Below are 21,149 nucleotides of genomic sequence, written 5' to 3' on the forward strand. Positions count from 1 at the left end.
CTCCACACACACTGACACACACACAGACACCGACAGACCCACACACACCCCTGCACCTCCACACATCTCCACACACACTGACACACACACAGACACTGACAGACCCACACACACCCCTGCACCTCCACACATCTCCACACACACTGACACACACACAGACACCGACAGACCCACACACACACCCACACCTCCACACATCTCCACACACACTGACACACACACAGACACCGACAGACCCACACACACCCCTGCACCTCCACACATCTCCACACACACTGACACACACACAGACACCGACAGACCCACACACACCCCTGCACCTCCACACATCTCCACACACACTGACACACACACAGACACCGACAGACCCACACACACACCCACACCTCCACACATCTCCACACACACTGACACACACACAGACACCGACAGACCCACACACACCCCTGCACCTCCACACATCTCCACACACACTGACACACACACAGACACCGACAGACCCACACACACCCCTGCACCTCCACACATCTCCACACACACTGACACACACACAGACACCGACAGACCCACACACACCCCTGCACCTCCACACATCTCCACACACACTGACACACACACAGACACCGACAGACCCACACACACCCCTGCACCTCCACACATCTCCACACACACTGACACACACACAGACACCGACAGACCCACACACACCCCTGCACCTCCACACATCTCCACACACACTGACACACACACAGACACCGACAGACCCACACACACCCCTGCACCTCCACACATCTCCACACACACTGACACACACACAGACACCGACAGACCCACACACACCCCTGCACCTCCACACATCTCCACACACACTGACACACACACAGACACTGACAGACCCACACACACCCCTGCACCTCCACACATCTCCACACACACTGACACACACACAGACACCGACAGACCCACACACACCCCTGCACCTCCACACATCTCCACACATACTGACACACACACAGACACCGACAGACCCACACACACCCCTGCACCTCCACACATCTCCACACACACTGACACACACACAGACACCGACAGACCCACACACACCCCTGCACCTCCACACATCTCCACACACACTGACACACACACAGACACTGACAGACCCACACACACCCCTGCACCTCCACACATCTCCACACACACTGACACACACACAGACACTGACAGACCCACACACACCCCTGCACCTCCACACATCTCCACACACACTGACACACACACAGACACCGACAGACCCACACACACCCCTGCACCTCCACACATCTCCACACACACTGACACACACACAGACACTGACAGACCCACACACACCCCTGCACCTCCACACATCTCCACACATACTGACACACACACAGACACCGACAGACCCACACACACCCCTGCACCTCCACACATCTCCACACACACTGACACACACACAGACACCGACAGACCCACACACACCCCTGCACCTCCACACATCTCCACACACACTGACACACACACAGACACCGACAGACCCACACACACCCCTGCACCTCCACACATCTCCACACACTGACACACACACAGACACCGACAGACCCACACACACCCCTGCACCTCCACACATCTCCACACACTGACACACACACAGACACCGACAGACCCACACACACCCCTGCACCTCCACACATCTCCACACACACTGACACACACACAGACACTGACAGACCCACACACACCCCTGCACCTCCACACATCTCCACACACACTGACACACACACAGACACTGACAGACCCACACACACCCCTGCACCTCCACACATCTCCACACACACTGACACACACACAGACACTGACAGACCCACACACACCCCTGCACCTCCACACATCTCCACACACTGACACACACACAGACACCGACAGACCCACACACACCCCTGCACCTCCACACATCTCCACACATACTGACACACACACAGACACTGACAGACCCACACACACCCCTGCACCTCCACACATCTCCACACACTGACACACACACAGACACCGACAGACCCACACACACCCCTGCACCTCCACACATCTCCACACACTGACACACACACAGACACCGACAGACCCACACACACCCCTGCACCTCCACACATCTCCACACATACTGACACACACACAGACACCGACAGACCCACACACACCCCTGCACCTCCACACATCTCCACACACACTGACACACACACAGACACTGACAGACCCACACACACCCCTGCACCTCCACACATCTCCACACATACTGACACACACACAGACACCGACAGACCCACACACACCCCTGCACCTCCACACATCTCCACACACACTGACACATACACAGACACTGACAGACCAACACACACACCCACACCTCCACACATCTCCACACACACTGACGCACCCACACACACACATACACCCACACACACAGACACTGACACACACACATACACACACACACAAACACTGTCTCTCTCAGTCTCTCTCACATACTCACACACTCAAATACAAACTCTCTCTCTCTCACAGACACCTACACACTCACATACACAGACTCTCTCTCATATACAGAGACTCTCTTTCTCTCTCAAACACAGGTACACATACCCACACACACAGGCACACACACACAGAGACACCCACACACACAGACACCTGTTTAACTGGTTTTGGATCAGCCGCAGCTGTGTGTTAATCTCGATCCAGTGTTTCGTGCTGAGTGCTGAGGCTGGCTCTTCAGACGGACTGGCTCTGGGCACTGCTGTCTGGGGCAGCTGCTGGTACTGGGCACAACTGGTATCTGCCCAGAAACTGAACATGTTGGAAACACTGGCAAAGGCCCCTTTAAAAAAAAAACACCGAGATCAATAAGAGTGAGCAAGACAGGCGTTAGGCTTCACTCGTTCCAGCTGGGATTTGAGATCACAGCCAGGATGAGCTGCTCCCGTTCAGAGCCATTAGACAAACACAACCTGAGACAGGCTGACCTGGAGGGGAACATGCCTGACACCACATTCACTAAGACCCAGTCGGTGGAGGGTCAGTCATCCCAGCTCCAGGAATCTCTGCAGCAGGTCCTCAGGGTAGAGTCCTACAGCACGGAGACAGGCTCTTTGGCCCAAACTGGTCCATGCTGACCAAAATGTCCATCCACACTAACCCCATTTCCCTGCACTTGGCCCATATCCTTCTAATCCTTTTCTATCCATGTATTTGTCTGAAAGCCTTTTAAGTTTTGTTAATGTACCCTCCTCAATCACTTCAGCTGGCAGCTCATTCCATATTTATACTACCCTCAGTGTAAAAATGTTGCTCCTCAGGTTCCCTTTTATTCTTTCCCCTCTAACCTTAAACTGATGCCCTCTAGTCCTCGATTCCCCAACCCTGGGGAAAAAGACTGAGTGCATTCACCCTATTCATGCCTCTTGTGATTTTATAGGAGAAAGTGAGGGCTGCAGATGCTGGAGATCAGAGCTGAAAATGTGTTGCTGGAAAAGCGCAGCAGGTCAGGCAGCATCCAGGGAACAGGAGAATCGACGTTTCGGGCATAAGCCCTTCTTCAGGAATGAGGAAAGTGTGTCCAGCAGGCTAAGATAAAAGGTAGGGAGGAGGGACTTGGGGGAGGGGCATCGGAAATGCAATACGTTTCAGAGAACACCTCTGGGACACCCGGACCAACCAACCCAACCACCCCGTGGCTCAACATTTCAACTCCCCCTCCCACTCCACCAAGGACATGCAGGTCTTTGGACTCGCCAGACCACAACAAAACGACGGTTGGAGGAAGAACGCCTCATCTTCCGCCTGGGAACCCTCCAACCACAAGGGATGAACTCGGATTTCACCAGTTTCCTCATTTCCCCTCCCCCCACCTTGTCTCAGTCAAATCCCTCGAATTCAGCACCGCCTTCCTAACCTGTAATCTTCTTCCTGACCTCTCCGCCCCCACCCCAGTCTGACCTATCACCCTCACCTTGACCTCCTTCCACCTATCACATTTCCGACGCCCCTCCCCCAAGTCCCTCCTCCCTACCTTTTATCTTAGCCTGCTGGACAAACTTTCCTCATTCCTGAAGAAGGGCTTATGCCCGAAACGTCGATTCTCCTGTTCCCTGGATGCTGCCTGACCTGCTGCGCTTTTCCAGCTACACATTTTCAGCTCTTGTGATTTTATACACCTCTGTAAGGTCCCCACCCCCTCAGTCTCCTACATACTAAAGAAAAGAGTTCTAGCTTGTCCAACCTCTCCCTGGACCATAGAGTCCAGGTAACATCCTTGTAAATTTATTCTGCACGCTTTCCAGTTTAATAACATCCTTCCTGTACCAAGGTGACCAAAGCTGAACACAGTACTCTAAATATGACCTCACCAACGTCCTGTATAACTGCAATATAACTTCCCAACTTCTATACTCAATGCCCTGACTGAGGAAGGCCAGTGCCAAAAGCCACCTTCATTGCCAAAAGCTACCTGGGACTCCACTTTCAGAGAACTGTGCACCTGAACTCCAAGGTCCCTCTGTTCCACTACACTCCTTAACACCCTACCATTCACCATAGAACATAGAACATAGAAGAATACAGCGCAGTACAGGCCCTTTGGCCCTTGATATTGCGCCAATCCAAGCCCACCTAACCTCCACTAGCCCACTATCCTCCATATGGTAAAAACAATGACTGCAGATGCTGGAAACCAGATTCTGGATCAGTGGTGCTGGAAGAGCACAGCAATTCAGGCAGCATCCGAGGAGAGGCAAAATCGACGTTTCGGGCAAAAGCCCTTCATCAGGAATAAAAGGGCTTTTGCCCGAAACGTCGATTTTGCCTGTCCTCGGATGCTGCCTGAATTGCTGTGCTCTTCCAGCACCACTGATCCAGACACTATCCTCCATATGCCTATCCAATGCCCGTTTAAATGCCCATAATGAGGGAGAGTCCACCACTGCTACTGGCAGGGCATTCCATGAACTCACGACTCGCTGAGTAAAGAATCTACCCCTAACATCTGTCCTATACCTACCACCCCTTAATTTAAAGCTATGCCCCCTCGTAATAGCTGACTCCATATGTGGAAAAAGATTCTCACGGTCAACCTTATCTAAACCCCTAATCATCTTATACACCTCTATCAAGTCACCCCTAAACCTTCTTTTCTCCAATGAAAACAACCCCAAGTGCCTCAGCCTTTCCTCATACGATCTTTCTACCATACCAGGCAACATCCTGGTAAACCTCCTCTGCACCCGTTCCAGTGCCTCCACATCCTTCCTATAGTATGGCGACCAAAACTGCACACAATACTCCAGATGCGGCCGCACCAGAGTCTTATACAACTGCAACATGATCTCAGTACTCCGGAACTCAATTCCTCTACCAATAAAAGCCAGTACGCCATATGCCTTCCTCACCGCACTATTTACCTGGGTGGCAACTTTCAAAGATCTGTGTACATGGACACCAAAATCCCTCTGCTCATCCACACTACCAAGTATCCGACCATTAGCCCAGTACCCCATCTTTTTGTTACTCTTACCAAAGTGAATCACCTCACACTTAGCTACATCGAACTCCATTTGCCACCTTTCTGCCCAGTTCTGCAGCTTCTCTATATCCCGCTGTAACCTGCCACATCCTTCCTCACTGTCAACAACTCCTCCGACTTTCGTATCATCCACAAACTTGCTCACCCAACCTTCTAACCCCTCCTCCAGGTCATTTATAAAAATGACAAACAGCAATGGTCCCAAAACAGATTCTTGCGGAACACCGCTAGTGACGGCACTCCAAGATGAACCTTTACCATCAACTACTACCCTCTGTCTTCTTCCAGCCAGCCAACTCCTAATCCAAACCTCCAACTCACCCTCAATGCCATACCTCCGTGAAACTCCTATCTTGATTTGACTTTGCAAAATGTAAGACTTCACACTTATCTATATAAAATTAGGACCCAGCTACCGTGTGTCCTTGCTAAGTATGTCCTGGTCGAGAGAGGGAGCCAGGGTTTACTAAGGAAGTTGAATCTTTTGTCTAGAGGAAGGCGGCGGCTTATGTTAGGATGAGATGTGAAGGCTCAGCTAGAGGGCTGGAGAGTTACAGGTCAGCCAGTAAAGACCTAAAGACAGAACTAAGAAGAGCCAGGAGGGGACATGAGAAATGGTAGGATCCAGGAAAACCCTAAAGCTTTCTCAATGTATATCAGGAATAAAGGAATGACTAGAGAAAGATTAGGGCCAATCAAGGAGAGAAGTGGGAAGTTGTGCTTGGAGTCTGAGGAGATAGGGGAAGCTCTATATGAGTATTATTTGTTGTCAAGGAGAATACTGAGGTACAGGCTACTAGACTAGAGGGGATTGAGGTTCACAAAGTGGAGGTGTTAAGCAATTCTGGAAAGTGTAAAAATAGATAAATCCCTGCGCCAGATGGGATTTATCCTTGGATTCTTTTGGAAGTCAGGGAGAAGATTGCAGAGCCTTTAGCTTCGACCTCTATGTCGTCATTGTCTACAGGAATAGTGCCAGAAGACTGGAGGATAGCAAATGTGGTTCCCCTGTTCAAGAAGGGGAGTAGAGACAACCCTGGTAATTATAGATCAGTGAGTCTTACTTCAGTTGTGGGTAAGGTGTTGGAAAGGATTATAAGAGATAGGAATAATTTGATTAGAGATAGTCAATATGGTTTTGTGAAGGGTAGGTCGTGCATCACAAACCTTATTGAGTTCTTTGAGAAGGTGACCAAACAGGTAGATGAGGTTAAAGCAGTTGATGTGGTGTATATGGATTTCAGTAAGGTGTTTGATAAGGTTCCCTATTGCACAAAATATAGAGGCATGGGATTGAGGGTGATTTAGCAGTTTGGATCAGACATTGGCTAGCTGAAAGAAGACAGAGGGTGGTGGTTGATGGGAAATGTTCAGCCTGGAGTTCAGTTACTAGTGGTGTACCGCAAGGGTCGGTGTTGGGTCCACTGCTGTTCATCATTTTTATAAACGACCTGGATGAGGACGTAGAAGGGTGGGTTAGTAAATGTGCAGACGACACTAAGGTTGGTGGAGTTGTGGATAGTGACAAAGGATGTTGTAGGTTACAGAGAGACATAGATAAGCTGCAGAGCTGGGCTGAGAGGTGGCAAATGGAGTTTAATGCGGGCAAGTGTGAGGTGATTCACTTTGGTCGGAGTAACCGGAATGCAAAGTACTGGGGTAATGGTAAGATCCTTGGTAGTGTAGATGAGCAGAGAGATCTCGGTGTCCAGGTACACAGATCCATGAAAGTTGCCACCCAGGTTGACAGGGTTGTTAAGAAGGTATACAGTGTTTTAGCTTTTATTAATAGAGGGATCGAGTTCTGGAACCATGAGGTTATGCTACAGCTGTACAAAGCTCTGGTACAGCCGCACTTGGGATATTGTGTACAGTTCTGGTCACTGCATTATAAAAGGATGTGGAAACTTTGGAAAGGGTGCAGAGGAGATTTACTAGGATGTTGCCTGGTATGGAGGGAAGGTCTTACAAGGAAAGGCTGAGGGACTTGAGGCTGTTTTCGTTGGAGAGAAGAAGGTTGAGAGGCGACTTAATTGAGACATACAAGATAATCAGAGGGTTAGACAGGGTGGACAGGGAGAGCCTTTTTCCAATTATGGTGACGGCGAGCACAAAAGGACATTTTCCCCAGGGTAGGATTGACTGGTACGAGGGGTCATAGTTTGAAGATATTTGAAGGAAGGTATAAAGGAGACGTCAGAGGTAGGTCCTTTACACAGAGAGTTGTGAAGGCATGGAATGCGTTGCCAGTTGTGGTGGTGGAAGCAGAGTCATTGGGGCCATTTAAGCGACTGCTGGGGTGCACATGGATAGCAGTGAGTTGAGGGGGGCGTAGGTTAAGTTACTATATTTTACATTAGGATTAAATCTCGGCACAACATCGTGGGCCACAGGGCCTGTTCTGTGCTGTACTGCTCTATGTTCTATAGCTTTAAACTGAGGGGTGATAGATATAGGACAGATGTCAGAGGAGGTTTCTTTACTGAGAGAGTAGTAGGGGCATGGAATGCACTGCCTGCAACGGTAATAGATTCGCCAACTTTAAGGGCATTTAAATGGTCATTGGATAGACATATGGATGAGAATGGAATTGTGCAGGTTGGATGGGCTTCAGATTGGCTCCACAGGTTGGCACAACGTCGAGGGCCGAAGGGCCTGTACTGCGCTGGAATGTTCTATGTTCTAAACTGCGTTTGTCATTTCCCAGCCCACTTCAGCAGCTGATCAAGGTCCTGCTGCAATTACTGAGAACCTTCCTCACTGTCCACGATCCCGCCTGTTTTAGTGTCATCAGCATCTTACTCATTATGCCCTTGTACATTCTCACCCAAATCATTGATATCGATAGCAAACAGTAACAGGCCCAGCACCAACCTGAGGCACTCCACTGGTCACAGGCCCCTGGTCTGACAAACATCCTTCCACTGTTACCCTCTGCTTCCTACCATCAAGCCAACTGTGTATCCAATTTGTCAGCTCCTCCTGGATTCCATGTGATCTAACCTTCCAGAGCAGCCTATCATGTGGAACCTTATCAGAGGCATTACTGAAGGCCGTATAGACTACATCTACCACCCTTCCCTTGTCAACCTTCCTGGTCACTTCATCAAAGAACTCTAACGAATGTGTAAGGCACTATCTCCACTCACAAAGCCACGCTGACTATTCCTAATCAAACCCTGTCTTTCCAAATGCATGTATACCTTACCCCTCAAAATCTTCTCACCACTGATATTAAGTTTACTGGTCTATAATTCCCATGTTTTTCTTTGCATCCAGGATACAGCAGCCCAATTGGGACTAACCTCCATACCCTTCATTTTTTCAAAGTTTGTGCGAAGATTTGTAGCTCGGGTGCTCGTTGTTGTGGTTCTGTTCGCCGAGCTGGAAGTTTTTGTTGCAAACGTTTCGTCCCCTGGCTAGGCGACATCATCAGTGCTTGGGAGCCTCCTGCGAAGCGCTTCTTTGATGTTTCCTCCAGTGTTTATAGTGGTCTGTCCCTGCCGCTTCCGGTTGTCAGTTTCAGCTGTCCGCTCTAGTGGTTGGTATATTGGGTCCAGGTCGATGTGTTTGTTGATGGAGTTTGTGGATGAATGCCATGCCTCTAGGAATTCCCTGGCTGTTCTCTGTCTGGCTTGCCCTATGATAGTAGTGTTGTCCCAGTCGAATTCATGTTGCTTGTTGTCTGCGTGTGTGGCTACTAGAGGAACGTGTAGTTTGACTGTGTGCTAATGTACAGACATGTGTGATGATAGCTGGTCGTGTCGTTTCGTGGCTAGTTGATGTTCATGTATGCGGATTGTTAGCTGCCTTCCTGTTTGTCCTATCTCGTGTTTTGTGCAGTCCTTGCATGGGATTTTGTACACTACATTAGTTTTGCTCATGTTGGGTATCGGGTCCTTCGTTCTGGTGAGTTGTTGTCTGAGCGTGGCTGTTGGTTTGTGTGCCGTTATGAGTCCTAGGGGTCGCAGTAGTCTGGCTGTCAGTTCCGAGATGTTCCTGATGTATGGTAGTGTGGCTAGTCCTTTTGGTTGTGGTATGTCTTCGTTCCGTGGTCTTTCTCTTAGGCATCTGTTGATGAAGTTGCGCGGGTATCCGTTTTTGGCGAATACCTTGTATAGGTGTTCCTCTTCTTCTTTTTGCAGTTCTGGTGTACTGCAGTGTGTTGTGGCCCTTTTGAATAGTGTCCTGATGCAGCTTCGTTTGTGTGTGTTGGGGTGGTTACTTTCATAGTTTAGGACTTGGTCTGTGTGTGTGGCTTTCCTGTATACTCTTGTAGTGAATTCTCCGTCTGGTGTTCTCTGTACCATCACGTCTCGGAATGGGAGTTGGCTATCCTTTTCTTCTTCTCTCGTGAATCGGATTCCTGTGAGTGTGGCGTTGATGATCCGGTGTGTTTTTTCTATTTCCGTCTTTTTAATGATTACAAACGTGTCATCGACATATCTGACCCAGAGTTTGGGTTGAATTTGTGGTAGGACTGTTTGTTCTAACCTTTGCATAACTGCCTCTGCTATGAGTCCCGAGATTGGTGATCCCATGGGTGTTCCGTTGATTTGTTCGTATATCTGGTTGTTGAATGTGAAGTGTGTTGTGAGGCACAAGTCCAGTAGTTTAAGTATGCCGTCTTTGTTGATAGGTTCAGCGTCCTGTTTTCTGTTCTGTATGTCCAGTAGGTTGGCTATTGTTTCTCTGGCTAGGGTTTTGTCAATCGAAGTGAACAGTGCTGTCACGTCGAATGATATCATGGTTTCTTCTTTGTCTATGTGTATATTTCTGATGATGTCCAAGAATTCCTGTGTTGATTGTACAGAGTGTTTGGATCCGCTGACCAGGTGTTTCAGTTTCTGCTGTAGTTCTTTAGCCAGTTTGTGTGATGGTGTCCCTGGCAGTGATACTATGGGTCTGAGTGGGATGTCTGGTTTGTGCACTTTAGGTAGGCCATAGAAAAAATGGCCAAACTAACACACAACAGAGAGGACACTACAACACACTCCTGGGTTAAAAACCTCTCCCACAGACACGGAAAGAACAATACTGGCCAAGGGACTCAACTACAACCACAGGGAAGCCAGGACAGCAGACTTCCTAGCAGCACTAGAATGCACACTCAGGAACAATGGACTGACAGAAGAGACACAACAAACAGTGAGACAAAGTATCGTACCCCTGATAACAAGGAAAAGACAAACACATAACCTCAACACCAAGGAGAGGGAAGCACTAAAATCACTAAGAAACGATAGGAACATAATCATACTACCAGCAGACAAAGGCAGAATGACGGTCATCCTGGACAAAGCAGACTACATCCAGAAAGCGCAACTACTTGCAGATACCAACACCTACCAAAAGAGGGAGTTTGACCCCACCCCACAGCTCACCAATAGGATAAACAACACACTGAGGAACCTGCAAAAAAACGGACAGATAACCAGGTCTGACCTACAAAGAATGAAACCTGAAAGCAACAACACCCCAGATTCTATGGCCTACCTAAAGTGCACAAACCAGACATCCCACTCAGACCCATAGTATCACTACCAGGACACCATCACACAAACTGGCTAAAGAACTACAACAGAAACTGAAACACCCTGATCAGCGGATCCAGACACTCTGTACAATCAACACAGGAATTCTTGGACATCATCAGAAATATACACATAGACAAGGAAGAAACCATGATATCATTCGACGTGACGGCACTGTTCACCTCTATCGACAAAACCCTAGCCAGAGAAACAATAGCCAACCTACTGGACATACAGAACAGAAAACAGGATGCTGAACCTATCAACAAAGACTGCATACTTAAACTACTGGACTTGTGCCTCACAACACACTTCACATTCAACAACCAGATATACGAACAAATCAACGGAACACCCATGGGATCACCAATCTCGGGACTCATAGCAGAGGCAGTTATGCAAAGGTTAGAACAAACAGCCCTACCACAAATTCAACCCAAACTCTGGGTCAGATATGTCGATGACACGTTTGTAATCATTAAAAACACGGAAATAGAAAAAACACACCGGATCATCAACGCCACACTCACAGGAATCCGATTCACGAGAGAAGAAGAAAAGGATAGCCAACTCCCATTCCTAGACGTGATGGTACAGAGAACACCAGACGGAGAATTCACTACAAGAGTATACAGGAAAGCCACACACACAGACCAAGTCCTAAACTATGAAAGTAACCACCCCAACACACACAAACGAAGCTGCATCAGGACACTATTCAAAAGGGCCACAACACACTGCAGTACACCAGAACTGCAAAAAGAAGAAGAGGAACACCGATACAAGGTATTCGCCAAAAACGGATATCCGCGCAACTTCATCAACAGATGCCTAAGAGAAAGACCACGGAACGAGGACATACCACAACCAAAAGGACTAGCCACACTACCATACATCAGGAGCATCTCAGAACTGACAGCCAGACTACTGCGACCCCTAGGACTCATAACGGCACACAAACCAACAGCCACGCTCAGACAACAACTCACCAGAACGAAGGACCCGATACCCAACATGAGCAAAACTAATGTAGTGTACAAAATACCATGCAAGGACTGCACTAAACACTATATAGGACAAACAGGAAGACAGCTAACAATCCGCATACATGAACATCAACTAGCCACGAAACGACATGACCAGCTATCCTTAGTAGCCACACACGCAGACAACAAGCAACATGAATTCGACTGGGACAACACTACTATCATAAGGCAAGCCAGACAGAGAACAGCCAGGGAATTCCTAGAGGCATGGCATTCATCCACAAACTCCATCAACAAACACATCGACCTGGACCCAATATACCAACCACTACAGCGGACAGCTGAAACTGACAACCGGAAGTGGCAGGAACAGACCACTATAAACACTGGAGGAAACATCAAAGAAGCGCTTCGCAGGAGGCTCCCAAGCACTGATGATGTCGCCTAGCCAGGGGACGAAACGTTTGCAACAAAAACTTCCAGCTCGGCGAACAGAACCACAACAACCCTTCATTTTACTATCATCCATGTGCCTCTCCAAGAGTCACTTCAATGTCCCTAATGTCTCTGACGCTTCTATCACCGCTGGCAGTGCATTCCACACACCCACCACTCTCTGTGTAAAGAACCTACCTCTGACATCTCCCCTAAACCTTCCTCCAATCACCTTAAAATTATGCCCCTTCGTGACAGCCATTTCCACCCTGGGAAAAAGTCTCTGGCTATCCACTCAATCTATGTCTCTCATCATTTTGTACACCTCTATCAAGTCGCCTCTCATCCTTCTTCACTCCAATGACAAAAGCCTTAACTTCATAAGACATGCCCTCCAGTTCAGGCAGTATCTTGGTAAATCTCCTCTGCACTCTCTCTAAAGCTGCCACATCCTTCCTATAATGAGGTGACCAGAACTGAACACAATGTTCCAAGTGTGGTCTAACCAGGACTCCACAGAGCTGCAGCACAACCTTTCAGCTCTTAAACTCAATCTCCCACTAATGAAAACCAACAGACTAAATGCCTTCTTAACTTCTCTATCAACTTGAGTGGCAACTTTGAGGGATCTATGGACATGGACCCCAAGATCCCTCTGTTCCTCCACACTGCCAAGAATCCTGCCTGTAACCCTGTATTCTGCATTCAGATTTGACTTTCCAAAGTTACGTTGGTTAGGCCCTCGGCATGTGACTCTTAGACCTATCATGTTATTCCAGTCATTTGGTTTGTCTCCAGCATCACCTTATTTTAATTTCTTTTTGCAATTGTCTCTCTGCCTCAATTAATCAGATCGTAGGTCATCCCTTCACTGGATATTCAGCTGTTGACACTTTACTCACACGGTCTGCCACTTTAGATCACCTGCGGAGAGTTTTCACTCAGCGTGTCGAATCTCTGCTCATATCTTTTGTAATTATCTGTTGACACTCTGAATTCCCTGGAATTATCTTGCTATTATCTCTCTGCACAGAAATGTTGTTCCCATGTACCTGTTGACTCTTCACCTGATGAAGGAGCAGTGCTCCGAAAGCTTGGGATTTCAAATAGGTGTTGAGTCTCTTGAAGAGCATTAAAGTGACTAAGTTCCTAGGGTCCAATGGCATCTAACCCAGGTTTTTGAGAGGGGCAAGAGAAAAGATTGCTGGGGCCTTGACCAAGATGTTTGCATCCTCGCTAGTCACTGGAGATGTCCCAGAGGAGTAGCTTATGTTGTTCTTCTGTTCAAGAAGGGATATAGGGATAATCCAGGAAACTACAGACCGGTGAGTCTCACATCTTTGGTTGGAAAGCTATAGGAGAGGATTTACACACATTTGGAAAAGCATGACCTGATTAGGGACAGTCAGCGTGGCTTTGTTCAAGTGAGGTCATGTGTAACTGACATGATTAAAGTTTTCAGGAGGTGATGAAGCTGATCGATGAGGGTAGAGCAGCGGATGTTGTCTACATGGATTTTAGAACATGGAACATAGAACAGTACAGCACAGGACAGGCCCTTCAGCCCACAATGTTGTGCCGACCATTGATCCTCATGCAAGGTAAACCTAATGCATGCACCCTCAAATTTCTGTGACCATATGCATGTCCAGCAGTCTCTTAAATATCTCCAATGACCTCGCTTCCACACAACTGCTGCTGGCAACGCATTCCATGCTCTCACAACTCTCTGCGTAAAGAACCCGCCTCTGACATCCCCTCTATACTTTCTGCCAAACAGCTTAAAACTATGACCTCTCATGTTAACAATTTCTGCCCTGGGAAAAAGTCTCTGGCTATCAACTCTATCTATGCCTTTCATTATCTTGTACACCTCAATTAAGAGCCCTCTCTTCCTTCTTTTTTCCAATGAAAAAAGTCCGAGCTCAGTCAACCTCTCTTCATAAGATAAGCCCTCCAGTCCAGGCAGCATGCTGGTAAACCTCCTCTGAACCCTCTCCAAAGCATCCACATCTTTCCTATAATAGGGCGACCAGAACTGGACGCAGTATTCCAAGTGCGGTCTAACCAAAGTTTTATAGAGCTGCAACAAGATCTCACGACTCTTAAACTCAATCCCCCTGTTAGTGAAAGCCAAAACACCATATGCTTTCTTAACAACCCTGTCCACTTGGGTGGCCATTTCAAGGGGTCTACATACCTGCACATCAAGATCCCACTGTTCCTCCACACTGCCAAGAATCCTGTCTTTAATCCTGTACTCAACTTTCAAGTTCGACCTTCTAAAATGCATCACCTCGCATTTATCCAGGTTGAACTCCATCTGCCACCTCTCAGCCCATCTCTGCATCCTGTCAATGTCCCGCTGCAGTCTACAACAGCCCTCTATACTGTCAACGACACCTCCAACCTTTGTGTCTTCTGCAAACTTGCTAACCCATTCTTCAATCTCCTCACCCAAGTCATTAATAAAAATTACAAAGAGTAGTGGCCCAAGAACAGAGCCCTGTGGAACACCACTCACCACTGACTTCCAGGCAGAATACTTTTCTTCCACTACTACTCATTGTCTTCTGTCGACCAGCCAAATCCGTATCCAGACACCTAAATTTCCAAGTATCCCATTCCACCTGACCTTCTGAATGAGCCTACCATAGGGAACCTTATCAAATGCCTTGCCAAAGTCCATATACACCACATCCACCGCTCGATCCTCATCAACTTGTCTAGTAACATCCTCAAAGAACTCAAGATTTGGGAGGCATGACCTGTCCCTCACAAAGCCGTGCTGACTGCATTTAATCAAGCCATGCTCTTCCAGATCGTCATAAATCCTATCCCTCAGAATCCTTTCTAACACCTTGCAGATGACAGATGTGAGACTGACTGGTCTGTAATTGCCGGGGATTTCTCCATTTCCTTTCTTGAAGAGAGGAATTACACTTGCCTCCCTCCAGTCCTCAGGTACGACTCCGGTAGAGTAAGGTTTTCAACAAGGCCCTCATGGTAAGCTCATAGGATCTAGAATTGGCTTGCCATAGAAGTCAGACGGCAGTGGTAGAATGGGGTTTTTCAAGCTGATGTTCCACAGGGATCCATTCATGATGTTCCACAGGGATCCATTCTGGGACCTCTGCTGTTTGTGATATGTATAAATGACTTGGATGAAAACTTAGATCGGTGGGATAGTAATTTTGCAGATGACACAAAGATCAATGGAGCAATGGAGAGTATAGAAGATTATCAAAGGATACAGTTGCAGATATGGGGAGAGAAATGGAGGATGTAGTTTAATCCAGATAAGCGTGAGGTGCTGCATTTTGAGACATCAAATGTTAAGGAAAAGTTAATGGCAGGACCCTGAACAGCACACATGTACAGAGGGATCTTGTGGTTCAAGTCCATTGCTCTCTGAAAATGACCACGCAAACAGTTAGGGTGATAAAGTAAGCAGGTAGGTAAAAACAATGACTGCAGATGCTGGAAACCAGATTCTGGATCAGTGGTGCTGGAAGAGCACAGCAGTTCAGGCAGCATCCAACAAGCAGTGAAATCGACGTTTCGGGCAAAAGCCCTTCATCAGGAATAATGAAGGGCTTTTGCCCGAAACGTCGATTTCGCTGCTCGTTGGATGCTGCCTAAACTGCTGTGCTCTTCCAGCACCACTGATAAAGAAAGCATATGACACTGCTTGCCTTTCTTGATCCGGGGATTGGGTACAAGAGTCAGGATGTCATGTTGCAGCTTTATAAGACTTTAATTAGGTCACACTTAGAATATTCTGTTCAATTTTGGTTGCCATATTATAGGAAGGATATGGAGACTTTGGAGAGGGTGCAAAAGAAGATGCTGTAGGATTAGAGGGCATGAGCTATAAGAAGAGAGACTAGAAAAACTCAGGTTGTTTTCTGTGCAGTGATGGAGGCTGAGGGGAGACTTGATAGAAGTCTACAAACCTACGTGCTAATCAGACTAGAAATAGCAGAAAACTCTTAACTATTCTGAAGAAGGATCACTAGACTTGAAATGTTAACTCACAAATGTTGCCAGACCAATTGAATTTGTCCAAGAATTTCTGTTTTTTGGAAGTCTACAAAGCTATAAGATGCATAGATAGGATTGATGGTCAGAAGCTTTTTCCTGGAGTTGAAATGTCTAATACTAGAGCGCATGCACTTAAGGTCGGGGGGGGGGGTTCAAAGGAGATTATTAGCGTTCATTAGCAGAGGGATTGAATTCAAAAGTCGTGAGGTGATGTTACAGCTGTACAGGACTTTGGTTAGGCCACATTTGGAGTACTGTGTGCAGTTCTGGTCGCCTCACTTTAGGAAAGATGTGGAAGCTTTGGAGAGGGTGCAGAGAAGATTTACCAGGATGTTGCCTGGAATGGAGAATAGGTCGTACGAGGATAGGTTGAGAGTGCTAGGCCTTTTCTCGTTGGAACGGTGAAGGATGAGGGGTGACTTGATAGAGGTTTATAAGATGATCAGAGGAATAGATAGAATAGACAGTCAGAAACTTTTTCCCCCGAGTACAACAGATTGTTACAAGGGGACATAAATTTAAGGTGAAGGGTGGAAGGTATAGGGGAGATGTCAGGGGTGGGTTCTTTACCCAGAGAGTGGTGGGGGCATGGAATGTGCTGCCTGTGGGAGTGGTAGAGTCAGAATCTTTGGTGACCTTTAAGGGGCAATTGGATAGGTACATGGATGGGTGCTTAAGCTAGGACAAATGTTCGGCACAACATCATGGGCCGAAGGGCCTGTTCTGTGCTGTATTGTTCTATGAGATGTGAGGAACAAGCATTTTACACAGAGAGTGGTAGGCCTCTAGAATGCACTGCCAGGGGTAGTGATAGAAACAGATAGGTGCATTTAAGGGACTTGTAGATAAACATATGAATGTGGAAGGAATGGAGGAATACGGACCATGGGCAGGCAGAAGGGATTACTTTAATTTGGCATATTTTCAGACCATCATCTTGGGCGTCTGGGCCTGTTCCTGTGTGGTACAGTTCCATGTCCCATATACTTTGATGGGTGATTAATTGTTGACATCAAATCACTGATACACCTTGGCCTCAGTGATCCTGGTGAGACTTACAACCTTGCTGTTTGTTTTTATATACCAGATATTTGGAAAGCAAGTTACTGCTAATAACAGCAACTAAAGGAACTTACGTGCTGCTGTGTAAATACTTAGAAAATTCTGTTTTAAAGGGACTCGAATTTCCAACAAAATGATGGAAGGTTCGGTTATTACAGGACACAGCTTTGGATAAAAGAATTGATTGGAACATGAAGAGAAGTATGTTTACATCTTCGCTAATGACTTCTGGCTGCCTCTCCTTCTGATAAAAGCAAAACACTGGGGATTTGATACTAAAATGAAAACAGAGTGTTGCTCTGGCCAGCGTTTGTGGAGAGAGAAACAGAGTTCATGCTTCAAGCCTAATATGGTCACAAGAGACTCAAAATGTTTACTCTGAGTCTCTCTCTCTCTCTCTCGCTCGCTCCTAGGGTCTGACTTCAGCATTCCATCAGCCATTTGTGGTTATCATCGGTCATCTGTCCGAAGTAGACAAACTTATTGACTTGGCCCAGGAGTGACATCATCACTGAGTTTCATTCCAGAAACTTCTAAAGTACCCTTACTGACCAACATTGCTTTCAAGTTTAATCCATTTTCGAAGGACATTGGTTAGGCCACTTTTGGAATATTATGAGCAATTTTGATCTCCCTCCTCTCAGAAGGATGTTGTGAAACTTGAAAGGGTTTAGAAAAGATTTACAAAGTCATTGCAGGGTTGGAGGGTTTGAGCTACAGGGAGAGGCTGGACAGGCTGGGGCTGTTTTCCCTGGAGCGTCGGAGGCTGAGGGGTGACATTATAGAGGTTTACAAAATCAGGAAGGGCATGGATATGGTAAATAGACAAAGTCTTTTCCCTGGGGTCGGGGAGTCCAGAAAAAGTTTAGGGTGAGAGGGGAAAGATATAAAAGGGACCGAAGGGGCAATGTTTTCACACAGAGGGTGATACGTGTATGGAACGAGCTGCCAGAGGAAGGGGTGGAGGCTGGTACAATTGCAACATTTAAAAGGCATTTGGATGGGTATAAGAATAGGAAGGGTTTGGAGGGATATGGGCTGCGTGCTGGCAGGTGGGACTAGATTGGGTTGGGATATCTGGTCGGCATGGACGGGTTGGACCAAGTCTTTGGAATTCTGGAGCCCAGAGGCTGTGGGAGCTCAGACCCTGAGACACAAGTCAATCCATTTCTGGAGACGAATGACAGTGAGGAATCTGGAGATAGAGTGGGAAAGGGGCATGGAGGAGATAGTCCAGAACATCAGGGCAGGCTTGATGGGCTGAATGGCCTCCTCCTGCTGCTATACTCTCCCATACATGAGGGTGGCTGCATACCTGACTCTGGACTATGGCCATCGCCTCGGTCCCTATCACTGTCTGTGTCCTTCCCCTGTAGAAAGGGGGGGTCTGTGTTCCCAGCTGTTGCCTTGGCTGGTGAATATTGAATGATGTCAGAAGTTCCAGGTCTCTGCTCTTCACTGTTCAACGGGGAAACCGAGGATAGGCCACTCTGCTCGTGGTCCACCCTGTGCCGGAACAGGTTACCGAGGTCCAGACACTCTGCCGTCTGTGGGGGGTTCGGGGAGCCCGGTCTACACCCATCACTGCCTAAAACACAAACACAAACATTCCAAAGTAGAAAGTTCTGAAAAAGATGAGAACTCGGGAAAACACTGAACCAAACAGACAGTGAGAGGCTGACTATCAAAATCAAACATTTCACACAAGGTGAGAATCCAATTGGGAATGTCAAATTCAGGACAGGCAATACACGCAGTGTTGGCGACTCTGGGGCGTTTACACACACAGTGGATCTCTGTTACCCCTCAGTGGGATGTTACCACTCAGGGTGGGATTGATGCCTTCCATTCAGGGAGGGGGGGGGGGGCCATATTGTTCATCTAACTCCATTCCTAACCTTCCACACATTGCAACACACCACCCACCGAAATTAATGCAAATCCACACCCGCAGATATTAATGTAAATCCACACCCACCGATATTAATGCAAACCCACACCCACCGATATTAATGTAAATCCACACATGCCGATATTAATGTAAATCCACACCCACCGATATTAATGTAAATCCACACCCACCGATATTAATGCAAACCCACCACCCGCCGATATTAATGTAAATCCACACCCACCGATATTAATGCAAACCCACCACCCGCCGATATTAATGTAAACCCACCACCCGCCGATATTAATGTAAACCCACCACCTGCCGATATTAATGCAAACCCACCACCCACCGATATTAATGTAAATCCACACCCACCGATATTAATGTAAATCCACACCCACCGATATTAATGTAAATCCACACCCACCGATATTAATGCAAACTCACCACCCGCCGATATTAATGCAAACCCACCACCCGCCGATATTAATGTAAATCCACACCCACCGATATTAATGCAAACCCACCACCCACCGATATTAATGCAAACCCACCACCCACCGATATTAATGTAAATCCACACCCGCCGATATTAATGTAAATCCACACCCACCGATATTAATGCAAACCCACCACCCGCCGATATTAATGTAAATCCACACCCACCGATATTAATGCAAACCCACCACCCGCCGATATTAATGTAAACCCACCACCCGCCGATATTAATGTAAACCCACCACCCGCCGATATTAATGCAAACCCACCACCCGCCGATATTAATGCAAACCCACCACCCGCCGATATTAATGCAAACCCACCACCCACCGATATTAATGCAAACCCACCACCCGCCGATATTAATGCAAACCCACCACCCGCCGATATTAATGCAAACCCACCACCCGCCGATATTAATGCAAACCCACACCCACCGATATTAATGTAAACCCACCACCCGCCGATATTAATGCAAACCCACACCCACCGATATTAATGCAAACCCACACCCGCCGATATTAATGTAAACCCACCACCCGCCGATATTAATGCAAACCCACACCCACCGATATTAATGCAAATCCACACCCACCGATATTAATGTAAATCCACACCCACCGATATTAATGCAAACCCACCACCCGCCGATATTAATGCAAACCCACCACCCGCCGATATTAATGCAAACCCACACCCACCGATATTAATGCAAACCCACCACCCGCCGATATTAATGCAAACCCACCACCCGCCGATATTAATGTAAATCCACACCCACCGATATTAATGCAAACCCACCACCCGCCGATATTAATGCAAATCCACACCCGCCGATATTAATGAAAACCCACCACCCGCCGATATTAATGTAAATCCACCACCCGCCGATATTAATGCAAACCCACACCCACCGATATTAATGTAAATCCACACCCACCGATATTAATGTAAATCCACCACCCGCCGATATTAATGCAAATCCACACTCACCTATATTAATGTAAATCCACACCCACCGATATTAATGTAAACCCACACCCACCGATATTAATGCAAATCCACACCCACCGATATTAATGTAAACCCACCACCCGCCGATA

General features: G+C 47.4%; 1 protein-coding gene across 1 annotated transcript in view; it reads right to left on the reverse strand.

Moving 5' to 3' along the window:
- The window catches only part of LOC122545532 (voltage-gated inwardly rectifying potassium channel KCNH2-like), a gene marked incomplete at its 5' end in the record, with an annotated part of 355,139 nt that overhangs the window by 152,607 nt on the left and 181,383 nt on the right, over window positions 1–21,149 (reverse strand). The window contains 2 exons of the mRNA XM_087985888.1: window positions 2,707–2,893; window positions 18,970–19,242. Of these exons, the coding sequence (XP_087842014.1) occupies window positions 2,707–2,893; window positions 18,970–19,242 (460 nt within the window). The remainder of the gene's footprint in view (window positions 1–2,706; window positions 2,894–18,969; window positions 19,243–21,149) is intronic.

Source organism: Chiloscyllium plagiosum, unplaced genomic scaffold (assembly GCF_037043375.1).
Source record: "Chiloscyllium plagiosum isolate Xiang-an unplaced genomic scaffold, Cpla_swu_hap1 HiC_scaffold_4, whole genome shotgun sequence".
Classification (NCBI taxonomy): domain Eukaryota; kingdom Metazoa; phylum Chordata; class Chondrichthyes; order Orectolobiformes; family Hemiscylliidae; genus Chiloscyllium; species Chiloscyllium plagiosum.